The sequence below is a fragment of the Neoarius graeffei genome, chromosome 7 (genome assembly GCF_027579695.1).
Source record: "Neoarius graeffei isolate fNeoGra1 chromosome 7, fNeoGra1.pri, whole genome shotgun sequence".
In the NCBI taxonomy this organism is placed as follows: Eukaryota; Metazoa; Chordata; class Actinopteri; order Siluriformes; family Ariidae; genus Neoarius; species Neoarius graeffei.
The window spans coordinates 20,108,473-20,134,879 of NC_083575.1; the positions used below are offsets into that span (position 1 = coordinate 20,108,473).

Consider the following 26,407-nt stretch of genomic DNA (forward strand, 5'->3'; position numbering starts at 1 on the left):
TTGTAGCCCACAGGCTCTAAATATTAATTTTCGATTTTAATAAAATTAAATGTTTATCTAATGGACTGACAATAATGTCAAACTGAACCGCACTCATTTAAGTTGTGATTCGCGCTGTTTGTACCGATAATAACCACAAATTCCCAACCGACTTCGTTGATCAAGGGAGAGTAACTCATCTGCGGCCCCGACATGCGGTGTGCGCGCGCACTCGGCGGAGGCAGTAGTGTGTCGGGGCCGTCGGAGGCAACATCGGAGGGAACAGAAGCAGAGATGACGCTTATTTTGTCTCCGGTAAACCAGTCTTCTCTCGTTCAATTACGTGCTGGCATCAAAAGACACCGTTGGTTGTAAATGAAACCAAACTGAGTTGTTGGAGTGTATTTTCATACACAAATGGAGAAATGTTCGCTGAGCGTTTAATTGTGTAGCCACCACTGCAGACCGTTGTCGTTGTTAATTCATAGCATGCTCAGTTGCGTGAATGTGTCATGCACCGAAAATAAGAGATTTACAAGCCAGGAATGCCTCATGATGCAATATGCAAGAAAAGAAAGATGATTTACTGCCATTTTACTTTGTATTTGAGTAAAGTGAATAAATAAATGGTCTGTGGAAAATACATTTAATCCTGGGAACTGCGTGCACAGGAGTTTATTATTAGTGATGCAGTGCTATGCATTGCAAACTATTGACTCCCATATAGGGAGCAAAGCACTGCAAACTCTTGTTGTTCTGTTTTTCATCTTCCGTACAAATTTCGAATAACCCAATAACCATACATCGCACACAGACAAACAATACATCAAAACGTGCGGCTCGATCGGACTCGCTATGCTATTACTTTGTTCAGCATTCTACGATTTTTTTTCTACATAGTCGTGAAAAAAATCTCACAAAATTTCCCATTCATTTTCTATGGAATTAATTGAAAAAAATCGCACATTTTTCAAACATCCGCTGCTCTGGCATGCTTTCACCTAGAGACATGATTCAAACTTTAAAACGTAGACAAAATTCTCCTGTGTGGATCTGGCATTCAACTTTTTTGCTAGGTTCTATACTTTTTGATCAGTCACAGATCAAACACCATGAGCAAATCTGGAGAAATTCAGACTTTATAATGGGTGTCTATGGCGTTACACTTCAGTGGAGCTCGTTAAGTTAGAGTGTAGAGAGCTTGAAAAAGTAGCTCAAACTTTCTCATTTAAACTGTGTTTTCAGCCACAAATTTCACTCTACATGCACAGTTTTCTCAAAAGTAGTCGTCACACTTGTCTTGATTCACACAATGTGTCTACCTGAGCGATAGGACTTAGTTTTTGAATGAGAAGACTGAAAGTAAGGAGAGGACAGGCGCGCTGCCCCATGGACTCCCATTATAAACGTGACAGCACTTTTACTGCAAAATCAGAAAAGTCACTTGTTTTTAACTCGCTCTATTGTCCACATTTTTTACACTAGGGACAAAAAAAAATACATCAATGTGTTCATGAGAGCCTTGTAGCACTCAATGTGAAATAATTTTGTGAATAGCTCCTTTCGTTTCCGTGTAAATCACCGTTGTTTGAGGAGAGGGAACTCTGAGAAAAAGTGCTCTTTGCTTGTCATAGGTCTCTCTTCCCTGCACCTGAGCACCGTTACCAAGGCGACGAGCTCCACTCAGGGAGCAGAGAGGGGAGGGGCTGCTCTCTCTCTCTCTCTCACACACATAAACACAGGCTCAGAGCATCGGAGCCTCATAGCCTGTGATCCGCGCCCTGCAGCACTCACTGCATCACTCACTCATTACTTACTCTCACCATTTCACACAGCCTGGGAATTGTCATCTCTAGTTTTGTGTTTACTCCTCCTCCCCCCCAGCTGGCTACTTATTTGTCATGGCTGGCTAGTATGAGCCTTAGTGGAAAGCCCTGGGAATGCGGAAATGTCAAGTTCGATTTTAGATTTATGAACCCGAAAAAATTTTCGAAAAACTGGCGTTAAAAAAAAAAAAATTCACCCGCACAAACAGCACTCACCCGGCCGGTGGACCGGAAACAGAACATTTAATAACGGCGTTGAATGTGTGGCATTGGACGGCATCTTACTCCTGTTTTTAACGATGCTGTCCATGCAGGTAGAGCCGCTCAGTAATACAGTATAGCAGCTTGCTCCAGGAGGAAAACCTCCGCCATTTTGGAGGAAAGCGGGTTCTAACTTCAGTGTGAGTGTGAGGCAATTGCAAAGAAGGATTTTTATTTCACCAGTTCCCCGGTGATATTCCTCCAGTGTCGGGCAGGCTGCTCTGTACATTTACTCTTTTTTTTTTTTTTTTTTTGGGGGGGGGGGCTAATTATATTAAAGTGTCTTGTAATGGCTTAATTGTAATGCTTTAAAATGAATATCATTAGTAATGACCAAAATGAATTAATAAAGCGAGGGGAAAATAACATTATTATCAAGCACAAAACCATCAATAAATCGCGACACCCGGATAACTGGAAAAAGGCAGCCTTGCCTCAAGGCTGATCTCGCATGATGTCACGCGTGGAAACCCGGTCCGGTTATCTTGGTCATTATCTGACTCCGTGCTTGTTTCCTCGCTGAAATTGGATATTGTTGAAATCTTACAAAAATAACGATGGGAAAGGGCTGCGTTGTGTTGGGATATTCAAATCCATATACAACAGGTTCACGGATTTCCGAGAAATTACCCTAATCTAAAGCGACAGTGGGTGAGGTTTGTGCAAACAAGGCGGGCAGATTTTGTCACCTACGAATAATAAATCCGATTCATCAAGTGTTCACCACCACCAGAACGACCACACGGGAATTATTGGAGCAAAAAGAAACCCGTTGATTGTAATAAATGACATTTGGACAATTCGTTGATTCCCCTATTATCTCACGCACATGCATGCACGCATGCACACTACCAGACACAGGATTATGAGCAACATTTACATGCTTGCAAGATCCGATCTTAATATCTAAGGCACTTTAACAGGAAGAAAAATGTGCGTTCGCTATCATTGTTAATTATTAACTGAAACGTGTTAAATGCGCTCAGATTGCAATATTTAAAGACTCGATTTGTTTTTAGTTTTGTTCAAGAAAACATGATGAAAAGTAACCACCACCACGTTCTGCAAATCTCTCTCTCTGTGTTGTGAACTGGCATCAGTTTCTCGTCTTGGGGGCTCGAAAAGATAACCGTTTACTCCAGGATATCCTTGATAATCATCTGCCCCTTCATCCGTTGTATAAGAATACCAGTCACTATCAGAATTCTCTCCAAAACATGATTCCCTATCGAGACCGGTCTAACCACTGTTGCGCACGTGAACGAAATTGATACCTGAATTGTTACACGTGGGATGTCATGCACCCTTTCAGGATCTTCCAGTTCAGTCTCGGCAGTTTCTGTGAAAATCAGCTGATAATATATAGATTTAGGCACTGCCTAAAAGCGGAGCTCCCGTCTGTTTCTGGGTTGTAGAATTTTCTTATATCATAGCCAGTCTCTTTTGTTTTATTTCTTTACTGGCTAGCACTAGCCACTAGGTGGTGTGTATGACTGGTAATTACTAACACTGGCCACTAGGTGGTGTGTATGACTGGTAATTACTAACACTGGCCACTAGGCGGCGTGTATGACTGGTAATTACTAACGCCGGCCGCTAGGCGGCGTGTATGACTGTAATTATTAACGCCGGCCGCTAGGCGGCGTGTATGACTTGTAATTACTAACGCCGGCCGCTAGGCGGCGTGTATGACTGGTAATTACTAACGCCGGCCGCTAGGCGGCGTGTATGACTGTAATTACTAACGCCGGCCGCTAGGCGGCGTGTATGACTGTAATTACTAACGCCGGCCGCTAGGCGGCGTGTATGACTGGTAATTACTAACGCCGGCCGCTAGGCGGCGTGTATGACTGTAATTACTAACGCCGGCCGCTAGGCGGCGTGTATGACTGATAATTACTAACGCCGGCCGCTAGGCGGCGTGTATGACTGTAATTACTAACGCCGGCCGCTAGGCGGCGTGTATGACTGGTAATTACTAACGCCGGCCGCTAGGCGGCGTGTATGACTGGTAATTACTAACGCCGGCCGCTAGGCGGCGTGTATGACTGGTAGTTACTAACGCCGGCCGCTAGGCGGCGTGTATGACTGATAATTACTAACGCCGGCCGCTAGGCGGCGTGTATGACTGTAATTACTAACGCCGGCCGCTAGGCGGCGTGTATGACTGGTAATTACTAACGCCGGCCGCTAGGCGGCGTGTATGACTGGTAATTACTAACGCCGGCCGCTAGGCGGCGTGTATGACTGGTAGTTACTAACGCCGGCCGCTAGGCGGCGTGTATGACTGGTAATTACTAACACTGGCCACTAGGCGGTGTGTATGACTGGTAATTACTAACACTGGCCACTAGGCGGTGTGTATGAGTGGTGGTACACGTACAAACCACAAAAAATCGACTCGATGGGTTTACCATTTTTTCTTAGGTAGGCCATGTTGATTCGATTATATGGATGACATCCTCTGGGAACTCCAAAACTGATGCAAGCATGCGAAAAAAAAAAAGTTTGGTTAAAAAAAAATCTTCTTTCAGTGGTCAGAAAGGTTGAACAAATGACTAGACACAGAGTATGGTATACCAAACAAGAAATTCTTTATTTTTATTTCACATCATCATCTGGTGGCACAAAGTGGTGCAAGCAAGGGTAATTCAAGATCTGCTTCCCTTCTGGCATCTTCTTTTCCTTGACATCCTTCAGGTAACTAAAGAAACACCGCATGAAAGGCAGCTGTGATATTGTTATCTTTAGTTTCCCAGTCGTTAGTGTAAAAGGTTTATGGGCATAAATGTGAATGGCAGGCGATGAATGCTTTGATATTGCAGATGGAATGTTGCAAGCAGCATGATGCTTTTCAATTTAATACTTGGTATCTAAAATATATAAAATAGACCCACCTTAGTTGTCATCTTCCTCCTCTCTTCTCCTTTTCATCTTCTTTCTTCCCCTTGTTCTTCCCCTACCCCTGCAGATTTGCACACCTACAGAACAATTGCATGATGGGAGGAAATCATTTATTGATTGACTTGTGCAATATTTGGATGTCACTGCAGATATCGGAGTCTGTTTAGCTCCAATTTTGGACCAGTTTGTCCAGTTGAAAAGATTTATCATGTATGTACATTACTACCTGGATATCAACCTTAATCAACAAAGTAATACACTTCTATGGTTACACACACGCTATTTCAGACGAGTACAATGTATGCAAGCAAGTAAATAAAGACTAAAACCCACCTGACACACTGGATGGATGGTCTCTTCCTACCTTCTCTTCATTGCAGAAGAACTGCACATTTGCAGTTCTCGAAAGGACGTCTTTGAAGTTCACCGGCCGGAACTCACTGGCCGCCACAAGTTTCTCGTACAACTGGGCAAAAGTAACGTCCCCCTGCCCACAATCGATGGCATATCAATCTACGATGACGCCACCACTCTTCCTTATTACTTTAATGCTGACATATAAATTCGGAGGACGCTCACCCGCAGTTGAATTTGACACCATGTTTCTTGGAATGTGAGCGGTGCGCATGTGCTCGGAGTAAGTTTACGACAAAATCAATACGTTTTACAATAAAATAAAGAGGCATTTTACGATATTAGTATCGATTTACAGCATACATTTGCTCTGGTCGAAAACTTTTTTTTTTTTGGGAAACGGACGAAAATTGATGCGTGCGTGGATGCCATCCATATCATCGAATCAACGTGGCCGTATGGTGCTCCGCTCGCGCGGGCCTTTGGCCTGTGCGGGAGCTCCGCTGCTATTGATTTTCCATCAATTTATGGCCTTTTGGATCAGCTATGGTTTGAAAACATATGGTCAATCAACATGATTGTTGCTTTGCACAAGGAAAAAAGGGAGGGGGGAGTGTATACTGGTTTACCACTCTCTGTCCATCCGTATCTCTGTCCGTCCAAAACACCCTTTTTCTCCGCAACCACAAATCCTAGCCGCTTGGTACCGAGCTTCAGCTTGGGGTTCTATACCGTGTATACCGTTTTCAGGTCTGCTGCACATCAACTTCCTGTTTACCGACAGAATGTATTTACGAAGCATATATAGGGTGGATTTTGACGCCATTTCGAGAAGCAAAATGCTATTTCAAAATGCCAGTTACCAGGATACTATTTGAAATACCTGGGGAGAGATGCTGCTCTTTACTTACTCGTTTTGATTATTTGTTGAAGTCCACATTCATAATAAGTCTCCTATTCCTTGGATTTGGTTCTGATATAAGCGAGAGTGGGGGGGATACGCCAGTAGCTCACAGTTGATCGTTACAATATGTTTAAGGCAGCCAACCAAATGGAAATGCAATTTAAGACCAAGTTCCAAATGAAAAATGTATTCAAATCTATTTTCGAAGGAGCTGTAAGATGTATATATGTGAAGAGTATTTAGAATACGTCAGGTTAGAATTAAATACAGAGACGATAACGCAGAAGACGCCAAACTGGAACTTCAAAAGAGAAATCTCCTAAAGCAAACTCATCATCCTATTTCCAGTCACACTGGCTGATGAGTAAATGTTTAACGCCCGATTATGCCGGTTCTAGCTGCAGACTGACTGACGCCACTGTGGCACGTCCTCCAGACCTTCCATATGGAAAAACTCGGTGTGTTCAGTTGAAAAAGAAAACCGTGAAAAGAGAAAACTGCCAGCTCTTCTTTCCGTGTCCTCCTCCTGTGGTGGTGGTGGTGGTGGTGTTTTTTAACTAAAATAAAATGGTCGAGCATGAATTGGTGGTCTTTGGATCTGACAGATTTCAACATGGATAAAGCTGCAACCAGAATTTTACATACAGTTTAGAAAGACACTTCTTTTTTATTTTTTAATTTTAATTTTTTCTTTCTCCATGTCTGACAGTAAAATTGAGAACTTTTTCTGTTTTAGGTCCGTTAGGATCCCCCTTTTTTTTTTTTGGTAAAATGTCAGAATAATCAGAATTTTTCAGATAACTTTTAATTACTTTCATCAAAGTCAGAAGTTTATATACACTAAGTTGACTGTGACTTTAAAACAAATACGCAGAACCTTTATTTTTAAATACATTTCTGAGTGGATAGTATCTCCATCCTTGACTCTTGTATGCTGCATAAATAGGAATTTAAAAAATATATATTTGATGGTTAAAATCAACCGCAAAGTTGGCATTGGAGCTGCCCCGCTGAGTCAGCCAGCCCTGAGTGCGTGACGTCACAGCAGTAACTGGTTTTAAGGCCGAGGCCTTTGACAGCTGTAGACCAAAGTCATATAAATAAAAATTTATGGTGAAAATAAGAAATACCGTTACTGACTTGCTCAACTAAAGACTGATTTGACTTCGTTGATTGTAGGTTGAAGTCATATAAATAAAACAGGATAGGTGTTCTAACTTATGCAACGTACATGCATGCATTTTCACTGATAAAATGTAAAAGGCTAATTAAATAACCAGATGAACTGAGACAATCTCATTCTGAAGCAAATTAAATAATCTTATACCGGTAACTTAAACACACAATACAAGTTACATGTATTAATTTAAATGCAGGTAAACATTGTTTTTGTTGTTTTATATCCAAATGAGAGTCGGAGCTTACCCGTCTGTGTTCTCGCTTCTTGAAGGCCGATCTTGTGGCCGATTGTTTTGAAACAATCTGACTTTCAGTTGTTTGTTCAGTTCTCCGTTCATTCGCTCCTTTCATGTAAGGGCGTGATATTGCTGCTGAGGCGAGTATATTCAGCAGAGAAATCAGACAGCTGGTCCACTCATTCTCCATTTTCTCCATACTGAGTACTCCGCCATTATTGCTCGGCTCAGGCAATTATTAAAACCCGGGACAGGACATCACTGGTTTTGGCAACAACTGCGGGGAGGTTGCTGCCCGAGCAGTGTGTCCCGTCCCAGGTTTTACCAACAGCCCTTGGCTCTCACACTGGGAGAATTGGTGCAACTGAACTTGCTGTCTTTTTTTTTTTTTTAAATAAATACATGCATGCATGCATGCATGCATGCATGCTTGCTTGTCGTTTTTTCTTTTCCTTTAATTGTTGGTACTGCACCCTTTTTCAATACGGGCTTATACCCAGAGCTCCTCAACAGATCAGAGGTCTCGTACGAGTCTTCAGTAAAATGTGCAGAGCAGAGGAGAGACCACTTCGTAGGCGCCCGATATGCCCGTGAACTTCTCGCAAAATGCGTCCAAATCTTTGCAGTGTGAACATTCTTGGGCCATGAATGCAACGTAAATCCACCTTCTGTCGTGTTGCTGCACCGGCCAGCAACACATCTACGTGGCATGGCGATAAATTAGCTTAAAATGGAGGATCGGAGTTGCAGTCAGCTCTGTGTTTTTAGTATAGCGGAAATGGCGATGGGACAGGTAGACTTCTGCTGTGATGTCAAGGTCTTTCACTCAGACCGTGACCTATATGAATCATTTTAATCATAAAGATTACTATATTAGATTTATTGTTAATGCTTAAAACTATTCATGTGCCATTCTTGAGGTCTCAAGGCATTTATAAACAAAAAGTGAGGCCATGGCTCTGCGTATCTCCTTTAAACAGCTTGGAGCATTCCACAGGATGGTGTTTTGGCATTAGAAGCTTCTGATAGTCGAACTGATATCATTTGAGTTAATTGGAGGTGAACCTGTGGATTAGAGGTCTGCGCGGGACAGAATTTTCAGTCCCGCTCCCGCATTGTGCAGTCCCGTTCCCGCAAAGAATTATGATTTTCAGTCCCGCTCCCGCCCGCGCCCGCAAATCCCGCATGATGCAGATGTTCGCGTTGTTTCTCACGAAAGTTCTTGTCATTAGCTTGGGGAATTAAACATGCTGAGCTTAGCTGAGCTCTCCACTGACCGATCTTTCACCTAGCGCACGTAGCAAGGGTGCGCGTTGCCAGGCGGCATGCGCAGCTGAGGCTTTACAGAGATACCCAACACACCTACCAAAATCTACAGTGGATATTAAGAATATTGTACATTGCACATGGCTTATGTCACTCCTCACATTTACATTCTAGGAAATACAAGCAGGCCTATAAGAAATTAATATAATTTAGACACAGCGTGATGGTGCCCCGCCCCCTACTTTGTGTGGATTTGAGCATAAATATCTACAGCTCACGTTCAGGGATGCGTTTCCCAAACAACCAACCAAGTTAGCATTAAACCGATATGGTACGATGCAAGTTTGAACTAACTAACATCCAAAAAATGACCGTTTCCCAAAGCTGTAGTACCAACTTGGTCTGAACCAAGTTGATTTGAACCAACACAGTTCAAACCACAATGTTTTCAGATGTGTTCGGATGGTCTCGTTTATTGTCGGAATTCAGAGAAACAACCCGAAGTTGGCTGACGGTGCGAACGGCATTTCACCATTAAATGACCGTTAAGGCAAATTTGGTGCGTCAATAATCTTCCCCTGATGTTTGCAACTTGGTGTAGATGTTCATTTAGACTAATATAAAATTGCATTGCCCCCTCATTTGGAAATCGCGTGTAAACAAAAGGCATCTCCATAAATTAAAGCATCATATACTAGTTTTGGCTATAAGGCTATTTGCCCTGATTAAAAATAGCTAAGCAAACTGCTGTGAGATGGCACAGATAACATTATGTAGATCTACATGTTGTGTATTTATAGGTGGCATTGTTAGGTTTATTGTTTAGACTCTGACATTCTGCTGACACATTCCAAGTTGAGCGCTGCATGCGCTCATGATTGACAGCTCTCGCTTTGATTGACCGCTCTCGCTTTGCGCACTCGCACTCCCACTTCACAACAAGCAAAGGGCAGCTGATTTCCCTCTGCGTCGTACACGAGTGAGAACGACTTCCAAATGTCTGATTTCAGGACTCTTGACTTTTTAACGGTAAATGTACCTCTTTTTAAAGCAGCACTTACTTCTGAAGCACTGTGAGCTTCACTAGAGGAGCTCTGCTCTTCTGCCATGATCGGAGATCTCGAACACGGAAGAGCGGAAAGGAATCGGAAACGTACGCGAGATTAGACCACATCTGCAAATTTAGGCATCTTTAAAATTTTTTATTAATGCCAAATAAAATATCCAGCACAAATTATGTACGATAGACATAAATTAATAATTTATAAATTTTATTTTAAACACGTTTTTAGTGAGCGGGACTGCAGCTTATCACCTCTCCTGCCCGCTCCCGCATTGTGCACTCCCCCTCCCTCCCACGCCCGCAATGAGCTTTCAAAATTTGTCCCGCGCCGCACTGCTTTGCGTCAGGTCCCACGGGACTCCCACGGGAGTGCAGGGCTCCTACTGTGGATGTATTTTAAGGTACACCTTCAAACACGAGGGCCTCTTTGCATGACCTCATGGGAAAATCAAAAATCAACCAAGACATCAGGAAAAGAATTGTAGATCTTCACAAGTCTGGTTCGTCAGGTGTTTCCCATAAAGACGTCCCAGCCCTGCCACTAGAAACAGGTTCCGTCCGCCTGTCCATCCATCCGGTCATGCTTTCGTTTCCGGGCCATATCTTTTAAAACTACTGAAGATGCTCATCTTTATGAAACTTTGTATACATGCGAACTGGTGCCTTTTTGCTATTTTGGGTTTTTGGAGAAAAAAAAAAGTATTTATTATTTTTTTTATTTTTACATTAAATTAATTTTGACTTAATTTCTAAGAGCAATGTTCGTTTCCGGAGCATATATCCAAAACTGTTCATGATACGGATTTGAAACTTGGTATACATGTTAACAAGGTGATGTAGATGTGCCTTTTCATACTAAGAGATTTTAAGAAATTTAAATTTTTCATGTTTCCATGGGGGCGGCATGGTGGTGTAGTGGTTAGCGCTGTCGCCTCGCAGCAAGAAGGTCCGGGTTCGAGCCCCGGGGCCGGCGAGGGCCTTTCTGTGTGGAGTTTGCATGTTCTCCCCGTGTCCGCGTGGGTTTCCTCCGGGTGCTCCGGTTTCCCCCACAGTCCAAAGACATGCAGGTTAGGTTAACTGGTGACTCTAAATTGACCGTAGGTGTGAATGTGAGTGTGAATGGTTGTCTGTGTCTATTGCCGCTTTTCCACTACAAACGCGGCTGAGTCGGGCTGAGCCGTGCCGTGCTGAGTCGGGCTGAGCGGGGCTGTTGGAGTTGCATTTCGACTACAACCGCGCTGAACCGTGCTGGCTGGAAGTGGGTGGACACATTGGGCGGAGTTAGCGAAAGTGGGTGGACGTCACGTGATGTCGTTAAGCAGCGCAAACAGTGACATCAGTGATCTTTTAAGCGGTAGTCTCACAACCCGAATAGTAAACAATAAACATGGAGGACATGGAGTCGTTAGTGTTGCTGATCTTGGTGCTGTGGCTTGTTGTCACCGACAACGCCAACAGATACTAGCAAGAGCGTATAGATGAGGTGAGGCGCATAAGGCTTCATAATTCTCGTAATTCTCCTTCCGGGTTTACGGTGTTTACAGATCCCAGCGTGCTCGCGGGGCGTGTGTGGGCACGTGAGGACACTCCTCCTCACCAATCAGTGCACAGGGGAGTGTCTGCTCACGCCCCCAGCCCCACTCGGCACGGTTTGGCTCGCTTCAGCTCTACTCCAAAACGGTGCGAGTTTTAGGGGCTAAGCAGGGCTGAAGTGAGCTGAGCCGAGCTGAAGCGGGCTGAAGCGGGCTGAAGCGGGCTGAAGTGAGCTGAAGCGAGCTGAAAAAGGGTAGTTGAAAAGGGCCACAAGTGTCAGCCCTGTGATGACCTGGAGACTTGTCCAGGATGTACCCCGCCTTTCGCCCGTAGTCAGCTGGGATAGGCTCCAGCTTGTCTGCGACCCTGTAGAACAGGATAAAGCGGCTACAGATAATGAGATGTTTCCATGGAAACAATTTGAGACTTGGTCTTTCAGGTTAGTCTTGGGGTAGGTTTTTGTTTCTGGAGCAGAACTTGAAAACTGAGTGGTACGGTCTTGAAAGTTGGTATATGTGTTTGATTAAGAAATGTGAGAAATTTTCATTTTTATCTCAGCTGGACCAGAGGTCCGGTAGGTTTATGCCATGGGCTGCTGAGGTCAGTGTAAAGAGGTAGGGTTGGTTTCCTGCAGCACAACTTGACAAATGTGAGAAATAATATCTTGAAACTTGGTATATAGTTGGTATATAGGGCGGGGGATATAGAGGACTCGGTGGTCTTGTTCTTTCAACAATATCTTACTGTCTTCCAGTTTGGTCTCAAAGGAAATTATTGAACCAATAGCAAGACTATACAATAAAGCGTACAAGATCTTCCTAGTTGGACTCATCACTGCATTGCATTTTCAAATGCTATGACTTTTCAAAGCTACATAAACATCATGCTATTGCATTTAATTTTCAGATTCAAATCAACTGTCCCTCACGGACACTTGCTGCTTTTCTTCTGCATGCATTTCTTTCAGTACCTGCTTATAAAAACAAGTATGATATTTCAGAGATTTTTTTTTTTGATACACATGTAGAAAATCTGGACTAAGATCCCCATCATATTAGAACATTACCATCCATTACACGTTTTAAAAAGGCATACAAACTCTGTTACACCTGCAGTCATTGATCTGTTCTCATGTTAGTCAGGTTATTAGTGTGCTTGCTCAAGCACACAGCAGCCAAAGGCAAGCACACTATTGTTCTTAAGTTTACTTATTCTGCCTTATTCCAACACGTTTTTTGGATCCACTACTCCTCCTAGGGCGTTCGAGATAGAGACACCGTTCCAGCTCTGAGACGTCTGGCCCGAAGTGGTGTAGTGTGCTTGTATACAGCTTTTGGATCAACGCACCCGTGCTCTTGTTCTTGTCGTTTTTCTTTTGTTTTTTTTCCCCTAGAGAATGAATAGGGCTCGTGAATTGAATCGTCCTACTCAGACACGCGCCATCGCAGATGCACCAAACCTCATGTGATGCTTCAGGCCAACTCCCCCAACACATACATGCAATCGGTTCTGACCCGCACTCATATTTTTCCTTTCTTTTTGCGCATCCCTTTTTCCTCCATAGCCTTGCATTGATTTTTGGCCCCACTGAAAATGGTGTTTCAGGAGAAAAACTTTCACTCTCCAATTTTTTTTTTTTTAACCAAGTGACCAAACTTCTAGAAACTTCACTTGATGCCTCAGGCCAAGTCGCCGCACACCCCTCATCTGAGACCTGCACTCGTCTTTTCCTTGGTTTTCACGCATCTCTTTTTACCTCCATAGGCTTCCATTGATTTTTGGCCCCATTCAAATGAATGGAGTTTTGCTCAGTAACACTTCACCACACATCCACCAAACTTCATACAGCACCTCAGGCCAAATCACCCATCACACACGATATCGGTTCTGACCCACACTCTTCTTTGTCTTGCCTTTCATCCGTCCATTTTTTTCTCCATTTTGCCGTTAATTAATGGAAGCTTGACTGAGTCATTCCTCCCTTCCCCCATAGGTGATGATGCATTTGGCAAGGATCTGCTCATTTGAGACTTTGACAGCAAATCAACTTCAACTCAATGGCCACTTTATTAGGAATACTTACACGCGCACACGATAGCAACTAGCATATAAGCATTCATGTGTTACCATGCTAGCTGTTAGCATGTTACCCATTATGATATGCCTGCTGTTAGCTCGCGAGTTGTTAGCATGTTCACCATTAGCATGTTATCATGAGAGCTGTTAACATGTTAGGATTAGCATGGTAGCATGCAGAGTTCGCATGTTTGCTGTTAGCGAGTTCGCCTGAGCATGCTAGCATGCTAACTGTTAGCATGTTAGCTGTTAACATGTCACCCTCCGTGTGTTAGCATGTTAAAAGTTAACATATTAGCCATTAGCATGTTAGCCTGTTAGCATGATAGCTGTCAGCATATTAGCTTTAAAGTGTTAGAATTTTAACAAATGGCATGTTAATCATTAGCATGTTAGCATTATGTTAACATGCTAGCTTTTAGCATGTTAGTATGTTAGCTGTTAGCATGCTAGTTGTTGGCATGCTAGCTTTTAGCATGAGAGCTGTTCTGCTACAGCTCAGCAAGCACACTTTGCATTTTCTCTGCGGAAATACAGTCTAGTTTTTATTTTTTAATATTGCTTCAGTCCTCGCCCCTTTCAATGTCTGTGTATGTAGCTGTCTGTATTTGTTTTTATTTCTGTTGACGTCCTAAATTTTGTTTGTATTGTCAGCGGGGTTTTTTTTTCCCCTCTCGATTGTATTGTGATGTGATCTTTTGCCTTTTATGTGCTGCAGAACAGGAACCTGCTGTAAACCAGTTTTAATGGAGTCAGGCCCGTTAAACTGTAACTGAAATGTTATTTTTACTCTTTTCCTGTATAATAAAGAGAAGAAATGTTTGTGTACAGCAGTGTTGTAGTCAAGTAACCTCGAGTTCGAGTCCAGTCTCAAGTCCCCAGTGTTCAAGTCCAAGTCACTTAAAGAAAATTTCAAGTCGAGTCCAAGAACAAGACTCCAACCGCACCGTTTGACGGTGGCTGTTGTTGCCTTTATGTGAAAGTGTCTCTGCTACCATGTTGGACTCGCGTTACTGCTCGACTGCCCCCATTTTAGTTAATAGGTTACAGATAAAAAGCTTTTTCATCACTCAGCAAGCCACGCCCACTATCAACAGTGCAAATAACATGAGAGAGGGTTAACACTAGCTAGCTCATCACTTAGCAAGCTCTGCTATCAACAGAGCAATGACCATAGCATGTCACTTCCTTCTCTGGGTGGAGTCTTGCCAAATGATGATTGAAGTTCGAGGTTGTCCCCGTCGTCTCCTCAATAGTTCTTCTACATATGGAACACATAGCAGTGCATTCCTCCCCCCCACCACTGCATGAGAAGTCTGTATAAGCAAAACAGACAATCCTCGGGGCTTCTCTCCAGGCATTTTAGCGCCATTAACGTTAGTTTGTTCCTGAACATGACGTATAAACAGGTGAATGTGCATTCTCTTGCACGAAATTAGTATTGAAAATTAATGTAGATGTAAAGATCTCATCTCATTATCTCTAGCCGCTTTATCCTTCTACAGGGTCGCAGGCAAGCTGGAGCCTATCCCAGCTGACTACGGGCGAAAGGCGGGGTACACCCTGGACAAGTCGCCAGGTCATCACAGGGCTGACACATAGACACAGACAACCATTCACACTCACATTCACACCTACGGTCAATTTAGAGCCACCAGTTAACCTAACCTGCATGTCTTTGGACTGTGGGGGAAACCGGAGCACCCGGAGGAAACCCACACGGACACGGGGAGAACATGCAAACTCCGCACAGAAAGGCCCTTGCCGGCCCCAGGGCTCGAACCCAGGACCTTCTTGCTGTGAGGCGACAGCGCTAACCGCTACACCACGGTGCCGCCCAGATGTAAAGATCTTATACCAAATTATTATGGCATGTTACAAAAAATAAAGAAAAAAATCCGAGTCCTCGTCTCCAATTTACGAGTCCGAATGCAGTTAATGCACGAGTTCAAGTCTGAGTCACGAGGCCTTAAAATTAGGCCACGAGTCCGACTTGAGTCAGAGTCCTGGACTCGAGTACTACAAGCCAGGTGTACAGTGGGCCGTATAGCCTGTAGTGTTCTGCATCAGGTTCTTGTATGCTTCTTCATAATGATGACTCTCCTTGTTTTTAGAAGTGGCAAGTATGTTTACAAGCCTCTCATGAACAAGACCTGCTGTCCACAGTACACTATCAGGTAAATACATCATTAAAGGGTGTGTAGATGGTTCATATTGTGCTATGGTGCTTCAAATATGTATGCAGAGCCAGAGACTTATATGTATAGATAAATTACATAAATATAATCTGTGTGTGTTGTATGGTATATGTAGGATAACCATGATGTAGCCAAACTAATAAATATGTCTGTTGAAGGTGCCACGCCTTAAACTTCCATCCTTCAAAGGCACATAAGAAGGTCTTGAAGAAGGTGGCGAAGTTCCTGTCGAAAGGGGAGAAGACAGCAGGCCAGTGTGAAGCTGGCTGTGATGGTATGTTCCTGCTTCCAAGTGCTAGTTTGTTGTCTGTGTTAACTTGCAAGTGTGTGTGTGATTAACCCTCTGGGGTCAAGAGCTTCGCCGGCGAAGCTCGACAGGTTTAGAAGGAGTAGGTCATGTATTTGGATAAATATCTTTGCGAGTTTATCATAAACCTATATTGGCTGAAACGTTACACTTTCCCATGTGCCCACTGCCAAATATTATTATATTTTTTAAATTAACTAAATTAGATGAAGCATAAAACTTGTCACCTTATTCAGTCATATTGGAGTCTGCACTCTGAGCGCTCACTTAGGCATTCATAAAAGACTATTCACATGGTAACGGTGTAATGATCACTTTCACTCTTACGGTTTCGATTGGTGTCTCTTTCATGGTGGGAACGCCCACCGTAAATGGGATAAAATCTGTCCGACATGGTTTAGGCCAGCGGTTCCCAAACTTTTTTGGCCGCGCACCCCCTTCTATACTCCAACCAGGTTGACGCTTCCCCAGTTTCAAAAAAACACACGCTTTCTTATAAGGGAAGCATCTTTAATCGTGCTAAATGATAAACATCGTTTGCCACACCTGCAGGAAACCACAAAAGTGGAAAAAAAAACCCACCAAAGCTTTCTTACAAAGGCAGCACGTCATGCTCGAATGAGAACATCGAATCACATTAACATATTATGCGCTCTCGTATTTGAATTAGATAGAATTTGATTGAAATGTAACAGTTTTAAAATGTTGCAACACGGTAAATGCGCAAATTCATTCCAAAGGGAGATCACATCGAGGCATGTAGTCTACCAGCCAGATATGGGGAAAATATATGATTTTCATCCGTGTTTAAAACACTAGCAACACAACTGTCATTACAAGGTTATGAAAATGAATTGAGAATGAATTTAATTTGCAAAAAAGTTAACATATAATAACAGTAAAAATAGCAATGATAATTAAAGCCGCAAGCGGCCTCGACGGGCCCTCGCGCCAGCGGCCAAGGGGGGCGGGGGCATGCGTCCCTGCGAAATACCTTCCACAGCTTCTTCGGCAAGAGACATTACTCCCACAATGGCGACAAAGCACAGAATTGGACACATGGCAACAATAGGGACTCGCACTGGACGGTGCTCGGGGGGCGCTATAGAGGCCCCGAGGCCCGCCTGGATCTGGGCTTCTGGTTCTCAGTAGCGGTGGCAGTCTAAGAAAAAGGAGCCAAATTTCGTGCGTTGTCGACCATGGCAAGCGCACCAATAAGGGGCGTGTAAAGAGTTTGCTTGCCAAGTTTGACAAATCAGAAGCTGCAATATCATTTTTGCCATAACCAGCACCCCCAGGGGCGAAAGTGCACAAAATCTGGCGTACATGTCAGGTGAGCTATGAAGAGTTTGCGTATGAAGTTTGATGACAATTGAGTAAATAGAAGATGAGATATAGATTTTTGAAGAATAAATTTTTTGGTTTTTCCCATGTCAGTAGGTGGCGCCATGCTGTACATGAGCGATTATGAGTTGGAAAAATAAGTGTCTACAACAGCAACGTACTATCACAAGGTAGTGGTGTGAAGGAAAAGCATTATGGAATTATTTACCAAAAACCCGTTTTGGAGCAATTGCGTCGGCCAAAAACAGCGCCCCCCATTGACGAAAATTCCCAAAATGTGGTATACATGACATGGGAGGTAGTAAGAGGGTGGCCGTGAAGTTTGACCAAATTTGAGGAAAGATTGGAATTTTTGCCCAAAAATAGCGCCCCCAGTGGCGAAATATCACAGAAATTGGGTAACATGTCAGATGCCCAATGAGTGATTTGCGTGTGAAGTATCGAAAATTGATTGACGTATAACTTCTGAACGGTTTATCCTACGTGAAACGTATTTAGTAACTTTTGTCAGCGATGTCTGTAGATGATGTGTATCAATTTTGGTGACATTCCTATGAACGGTCTAGGAGGAGTTGCGCCGTCTTCGTGGCCATGCATTTCGCACAAAAGTGAAATTACCTCACTTCCTGTTGGGCGTGGCTAATGCAATGGCATTACATTTTTGTCCGGCTTACTGAGATACATATGCGTACCAAATGGCATGCCACTACAACAAACTACATGGCACCCAGGCACCTTAATGCGGGAGGCCAAAATCACAACGACTTAGGGGGCGCTATAGAGGCCCTGAGCCCCGGCCAAGTTTGGGCTTCTGGTTCTGAGTAGCGGTGGCAATTCTCGGAACTGGTGCCAAATTTCGTGCGTTTTCGCCCATGGCAAGCGCCCCGAAAATGGCCCAACAGCGGAGAAAAATAAAGAAGAAGAAGACGGAAGAAGAAGAAGACGGAAGAATAATAATAGTGAACTCTTACAAGAACAATAGGGCCTTCGCCCATAGGGCTCGGGCCCTAATTATGAACATATGCAATTTAAAGAGATACAACAATTCAGGAGCATATCAGGAACGAGGATCCATCTGATTGTGAAGTGCAGCGCTGGCGGCTCAGTCTGCAGAGAGAGAGAGAGACAGACAGACAGACGGTGGGTGGGTCAGTAGGCTATATAGGTCCTATTTTCAGTAGCAGTATATATTTTTAGCAAGATCAGTGCCATTTGGCCAAATACATACCAATATTAATGCGATGGATGGGCCTGCTTCTTGGCACAGAGCTCTCCGATGTTTGGGGTAATTGAAGACAGTCTCAGCCTCAAATCTTTCTCAACATCTCCCAGTCTTTGCCAATGTTTAGTTGCCGATCGGCATTTAGTTTTGCCGATTTCAACCAGTTGAGCATCGCGAGTGAATGAATGAATTAATGAAGCCACAAACTACTGCAGAACCGTTACGGCGTAGAAGAGTTAAAAATCGCCATTACATTTTTTATCTTGCGCACCCCCTAGTGGCAGCTCGTGCACCCCCGGGGGTGCGCGCACCACACTTTGGGAACCCCTGGTTTAGGCCATTTGGAGGTAAAACTTGTTGCGAAATGTCACACGGATTTTATGTGCTTCGGATGATCCAGGACAGCGATTCAATTCAATCGTGAGAACTGCGACACTGATGATGAGCAGTGCCCCCCCCCTTTTCTTTTTAAACTTCGACTCAGTCCAGCTGAAGATCAGCTCGAGTAAGTGTAAATATTGCTTTTATTTCTTTTTTTTAAGATATTTTTTTGGGCTTTTTTCACCTTTATTGGATAGGACAGTGTAAAGACAGGAAATGAGTGGGAGAGAGAGATGGGGAGGGATCGGGAAATTACCTCGGGTCGGAATCGAACCTGGGTCCCCGGATTTATGGTATGGCGCCTTATCCACCTGAGCCACGACGCCCCCATTGCTTTTATTTCTGATGAGCAGATTGGTTGATATGCGTGCGCTGTAGTGCATGCACAGGAAAAATGACTGAGCAATTTTTTTTTTCTCTTTACCAAATTCTAACAGAAAACGAGAGCGCCCGAAAGGGAAAATCGAGCCGAGCCGTCATTTTGAATCGTCATTCACGGCTGTAACGCAAATGGCTTCCTCCTCGGTATACAAGTGCACTTCCATAGCAGGAAAAAAAAAAACTACATTTTGCCGCCTGTGTAGTCCCCTATTTATACAAATAGGAGTCATTCAGGATTCAGCCATGTTTTTGCTTGGCGTTAGCAAATTGCAGGTTTTTAGCTTTCTCCTGAAATATTTTCTTTTATTTCTTCTTCCTCAGGGTAGTAAAACTCGCTTTCGCTGTGAACTGTCGTTATCGCTATCCATGCTGTAAAATTAATGCCATCTTCCTGAGAAATGCTGGCAAAAATTTTAGAAGATTTTTGATAATCTTATAAATAAATATTATTTAAAAAAAATTTAAATGTTGACAAAAAATGCTACTATGTTTGCGTTGTTGTGAACGAGCGAGTCGCCAGAGGTCTGTAACCGGGGTCCGTACCATAGGATACGGACCCGCTCGCCAGCCAATCAGAGCGCAGGATTTGGACCGCAAAAAAAAAAAAAAGATATTATTGTAGCTGAACTTGTACTGAATACAAAAAAAAACGTCTTGGGGCTTTGAAAATACTGCTTAGATTTGTTGAACTTGGCAACAAAATCAGAACATACCAAAATCATTAGAGTGCCAGAAAATATTCTCAGACCCCAGAGGGTTAGGAAATGTCGTACCAACCTCCAGGTTCTTGATGGTTTCTCGGTCACCACTGGAATTGGCTCACAGTTTATATGAAAATATTGCTCGAATCTTTCCTGTGAACATGAAAGTGCTTTTGGATTTACTCGGCTTGATTTTCATCTGAGCGAATTCTATAATTTACCTGAAGCTTTCTCAGAAGTCCCATGATACTGGCTGTAATGAGCGTTATCAGATCGTCCATGAAGATTGATGAAAAAAATTGGACCCTTTCTTTTCTGCTCCACTGATCGCATCGTATTTACGTCTTTAGAATTGAGATAAAGCTATATTGATTTCTGCCAAGCTGACATTGCTAAACGCTGTGCATTCGTGTGTAGGTGACCGGATTGAGCCCATGTTTGAAGAGGGAGGGGAAGTTCCTCCAGTGGATCCTGTGAAAATTAAGCACTCTCAGGTGGAGCGTCCCATCATCCCCAGCAGCCCTGAGAGAGCGAATGATTCCAAACCATCAACATCAGAGACTTCAAGAGAGGAAACCGTGTCCTCATCAGCAGGGAAGAGCCCACGCCTCACGCCTAAACCAGGTGAGCTTCAGGAAAAAATACAACTAATGCAAAAAGGTTAAAAGCATGGTCGAAAAGACAGGAAAAATATCAACTCTTGACCTTTAAAACACATTGTGTTCAAAATATATGACCTATATATCTGTATTAAAGCAAATAAAAAAAAATGCAAGTTCAAAGTCAGCCTTTTTATGTAAGGGTTATTCTTGATGTGCAGAAAAGTCTTTAAGCTGGATTTGAACATCAGCACTTATGCTTAAGTGTCCTGTTTAGTCAAATGAGGCTCTTTTAATAGAAGTATCCCCAAACCACTCTTGCATGCAGTTACAGGAAAAAGAAAGTACACCCCCCCTTCAATTCTGTGTATGTTTATCGGAGCCTAAATAACAATTAATAAATAACATTTTTTTCGCGGTCCGGTTTCTATCAAATCATGCGCTCTGATTGGCTCGCGAGCGGTCCGGAATCCTACGATACGGACCCCGGTTACGGACCTTTGGCGACTCGCTTGTTCACAACAACAAACATCTCATCTCGTTATCTCTAGCCGCTTTATCCTGTTCTACAGGGTCGCAGGCAAGCTGGAGCCTATCCCAGCTGACTACGGGCGAAAGGCGGGGTACACCCTGGACAAGTCGCCAGGTCATCACAGGGCTGACACATAGACACAGACAACCATTCACACTCACATTCACACCTACGGTCAATTTAGAGTCACCAGTTAACCTAACCTGCATGTCTTTGGACTGTGGGGGAAACCGGAGCACCCGGAGGAAACCCACGCGGACACGGGGAGAACATGCAAACTCCACACAGAAAGGCCCTCGCCGGCCACGGGGCTCGAACCCGGACCTTCTTGCTGTGAGGCGACAGCGCTAACCACTACACCACCATGCCGCCCAACAACAAACATAGTAGCAATTTTTTTGTCAACATTTATTTTCGCATTTCTCAGTATAATAGCATTAATTTTACAGCATGGATAGCGATAACGACAGTGTTCATAGTGAAAGCGAGTTTACTACCCTGATGAAGACAAAATTAAAGAAAACATTTCAGGAGAAAGCCGAAAACCTGTGACTGTTGCTAACGCCGAGCAAAAACATGGCTGAATCCTGAATGACTCAATTTTGTATAAATAGAGGACTACATGGGCAGCAAAATGCACTTGTATACTGAGGAGGAAGCCATTTGCATTACAGCTGTGAATGAGGATTCAAAATGCCGGCATGCCTTGGCTTTGTTTTCCCTTTCGGGCGCTCTCATTTTCTATTCAAATTTGGTAAAGAAAAATATATTATTTACCAGCTTAAGGTCTGTCCGCACGGTCGAATACTGTGACCTCGGCCTTGAAAATATTGACCTTGGCCCAGAGGCCTCGGTCAGTATTTTCAAGACCTCGGTCACGGTATTTCACGATACGGCCCTTCCAGCTGGTAAATAATACATCCTGCTGTATGGTACAGAAACATGGACACTAAAAAAGATAGATGAAAACCGATTACATACTTTTGGAGATGACCTGCCTCAGAAAAATCATGGGGGTGACCAGACTTGACAGAATACGAAATATCACTCTAAGGAAATCCCTGAATATTGAAGAGACTGTTATTGATAGAGTGGCTAATAAAAGACTGAGATTTTGAGCACGTCAGCCGAACGCAACCAACTAGGTACCTGAAAATTGCAGTGTTTGGCAGTGTACAATGCTTGGCAATTGGCCAAGAGGAAGACCAGAAAAGAAGTGGATGGATTGGATTGCGTCACGGTAGAGTGTGCCCCCAGAAACCTTGACTCCCCTTCCCAAGCTACAAGGCAAACTCAAGATAGGAAGACCTGGAAAGCCATTGTGAAGCAGAAGCCATCACTCATCCCAGAGATGGTGTTGGATGGCTTACTAGGTAAATAACAATTGTGTTGTCCTCGCCAACTTATGAAAGAAAGCACAACTTTATTCATCACACACTTGTGAAATTCCTCTCGGCATTTAACCCATCTGAAGCAGTGAACACACACGTGAGCAATGAGCACACACACATACATACACATACATACTCAGAGCAGTGGGCAGCAATGCTAGCAGTGCCCAGGGAGCAGTTGGGAGTTAGGTGCCTCGCTCAGGGCTCTACACCAACTTTTTTTTTTCAGGAGCACACGTGCTCCTAAGTTAAAAATTTTAGGAGCACAGGGGAAAAAAATGGGGGCACAAGTAGGTTTTCATTTTAGAGGTTTATTGCAGCACAAACTTTAGACACACCAACACATAAAATGCAAAATTCAATTGAGAATGAATGAATGAACGAATGAATAACGAACAACTGAATGAATGAACAAACAGTAGCTAAACAGAGCTGAGCTCAGCAGAGCTAACAACATCATCAAGGACAGCTCCCACCCTGGCTCTGAGTTCTTTGACTTGCTGCCCTCAGGCAGGCGTTACAGGTGCATCAAAGCAAGGACCAACAGACTCAAAAACAGTTTTTTCCCACAGGCCATAACCACCTTGAACAATTAGCCTTTTTCACATTACATCACTTGCAGGGGAACTCATATCCGTTTTCAGCCTTTTGAATGGAAGAAGAGGTATACGGCGGCAACATATGTTAACAAAACTGTGTCATTCACAGATAAGACTGATAATAATATTGCGCATTGTTGTTTATCATTTACGTATTGTTAGCGACCATTCCAGTCACCTATCTGCCTTGTTTTGGAGAGGAAGTTTACTGACTTTCTATGGTTGCTACTTGTTAGCCAGCAGATTAGCATGCCGCCTCTTCCATTCAAAAGGCTGAAAACAGATGTGAGGTTTTTCTGCAAGTGACGTAATGTGAAAAAGGCTAATTACATGCACTGACTGATGCCACTTCTGACAGGTGCAACAATGCACCAACAAGGACCTAAAAGGACAATATTCTCACACTTACCTGATACAGTGCAATACTTATTACAGTGCAACCTCAACTTTTTAGTTTTTATAGCTTTCGTATATTTATATTTCTACACTTTTACATCCATACCCAATACAATGCAATACCAAATACAGTGCAATATCCTGAGTTTTGTAGCTGAACTGAGTTTCTATAACTAATGTGCATTTAACATCTGCAACTCAACACGCCCAGTTGTGTATATATATTCTTTGTTCTTCTGCTGTGTTGTGACATGCACCATTTGTATATACTGTATATTATTTGTTTTTTTGCTGTGTTGTATGTTCCCATCTAAATGTTTGCACTGGGGTGTGTGCTTTCCATCTCATTATATAATTTTCCCCGCACCTTCTCCCGTCATTCTAGCTTTCTTCACTACACTTTCTTTCTCGTCTGTTCTTTTATTCTTGTTTCCACCATCATTGCTTTTAAAAAACGCCGTTATTCTCTGCATAGCGAATATATTTCTCAGCTCGGTCCGAACCAGCTCTGTTATCTCTCAGTTGAATGATCTGATGAATCCCTAAAAAGCACTTTTCCCACCTAATGCCACACCCACAACATACGACCGTGGGAAAGAGGGGCAATCGCAGAAAGATGAGGCAGAACGGCAAAAAAAATTTAACTTTTTCACCCCCCCACCCCCGGCTGCCATGGGAACCACCGCAGGTGCAAGACAGGAGCAATGCACACAACTGCAGACAGGGAGCAAGGCGCAGGCAGAACACACACACACACACACACACACACACACACACACGCACGTACACAACACTGAACACACAACAATACAGGCCGTTACTCGTTACACTATATTAGGTAGGCTATCCAGCGCTGGATTTACATACTTTGCAGTTTAACGTTTGATACATTTTAGAATGTTAAACTCGCCGCATCTGTGCTCAGTGCTTTCCTAAATTGTCGGCCGCAAGAAGCCCTCACATGAATGAGCGTTTTTTTTTTTTTCGTCGTTCGCATGCTGAAAAATTCGCTCGCAAATGCGAGTGAAATGTGCGCACTGTAGAGCCCTGGCCTCGCTTCAAGGGCACCTCAGCCCAAGGCCGTCCCATATTAACCTAACCGCATGTCTTTGGACTGTGGAGGAAACCGGAGCACCCGGAGGAAACCCACGCAGACACGGGGAGAACATGCAAACTCCATGCAGAAAGGTCCCCGCCGGCCGCTGGGCTCAAACCCAGAACCTGAAATTTCATGTTAACATGAAATTGGTAACATGAAATTTCATGTTAACAGATTTCCAAAGAAGCAGCCGAGATTTCTCCAAAACGATGTCGGGGCTGATAAACTTCTACCAAAAACCTTTACTTCAAGATATTGTTGCTGGTTGTGGTTCTGCACGTTACTGAATTATAGAGTTATACCCACCTCGTTTCTGATTGTTGGTTTAATTTTTGGGGAAGAAATGACTACGTATTGAAATCTTTTTGTTTATAGACGTTGGTGAGGACCACACAATTGTTGCCTCCGTCTGTCCGAAACACCCTTCTTCTCAGCAACCACAAATCATAGCCACTTGATACTTGGTACCAAACTTCAGCTTAGGGGTCTATACCGTTTTCAGGTCTGTCGCACATCGACTTCCTGTTTACCGACTGAATGTATTTACGAAACCTATAGTGTGGATTGACACAATTTTCGTAACGCTTTTTCTCAGCAACTACAAATCACAACTATTTGATATTTGGTACTGAGTTTCAGCTTGGGGTTCTATACCGTGTATACCGTTTTCAGGTCTGTCCCACATCGACTTCCTGTTTACCAAGTGTATATATTTATGAAACATATCGGGTGGATTTTGATGCTATTTCAAGAAGCAAAATGCTGTTTCAAGATGGTTTACCAGGATGCTATTTGAAATCCCTGGGGAGAAACACTGCTCTTTACTTGTTTCAGGGTTAATTATTTATTGAAGTCAACATTCATAAGTGTCCGATTCCTTCAATTGCAAGAGCGGGGGGATACGGAAGTGAGCAGTAGCTCACAGTTGATTTTGTCAGGCACTGATTTAAAAACAAAAAAACAGTGATTTGAAGAAGAGTGTACTTTATTTTTCCTATGACTGTATTTGATGTGTTATATTACTGTAAGAAAGTACCCAAAAAAATGAACCGTTTTGGATGAGAAGGTCTACATCAGTGCTACAGGGGGCAGCAGATACCCAGAAAAACACACACGCGTGTAATGTACAACTTCTTCCTGTTGGTCTGCACCAAGCTTGTGTAGTATTATTTACAGTGTCAACAATATTTTAAGTTGGGGGCCATCAAAGCTGTATACACAGGTCAGGTGTCAAAGATTTGACCCTCCGTGAAGGTAAAATGAGAAATCCGATTCTAGAAAAAACACTCTTTCAGGCTTTTGAGTTCCACAACACGGAGTGTGATTTACAGCCAAGGATATGACTGAATGAAATGGAGTACTTCCACACCTCACCGAAATGAGCAGCCCAGGAATGTTCCGGAAACAGCAAAGATTTAGAAATGCTCCCGAAGGAAGAGAAAGAGGTCCTTTCTGCTCAGTCCCCCCCCATTTCTCTAAGCGGAAAACACCTGGTGACAAATTTACGGTAACAGACTTTATGACTACCTTTATGACTTTATTGCCCTGAACACAGATGGAGTTAAGTGATTGATATTACACAGGTTTTGTACATGAACAGGAATTTATAGGAGAGTTTCTCGTGTCTGGATATGCGTTTGTGTGCGCACTCGCTCCACAGAGGAAATGAAGAAGTC

At 43.3% G+C, this 26,407-nt stretch overlaps 1 protein-coding gene across 4 annotated transcripts in view; it reads left to right on the forward strand.

Moving 5' to 3' along the window:
• LOC132889158 (arginyl-tRNA--protein transferase 1) overlaps nucleotides 1-26,407 on the forward strand; it is a 220,363-nt gene that overhangs the window by 42,830 nt on the left and 151,126 nt on the right. For all 4 annotated transcript variants that reach the window (XM_060925390.1, XM_060925389.1, XM_060925388.1 and 1 more), the window contains exons 3-5: nucleotides 15,696-15,758; nucleotides 15,938-16,053; nucleotides 20,533-20,739. In XM_060925390.1, the coding sequence (XP_060781373.1) occupies nucleotides 15,696-15,758; nucleotides 15,938-16,053; nucleotides 20,533-20,739 (386 nt within the window). The remainder of the gene's footprint in view (nucleotides 1-15,695; nucleotides 15,759-15,937; nucleotides 16,054-20,532; nucleotides 20,740-26,407) is intronic.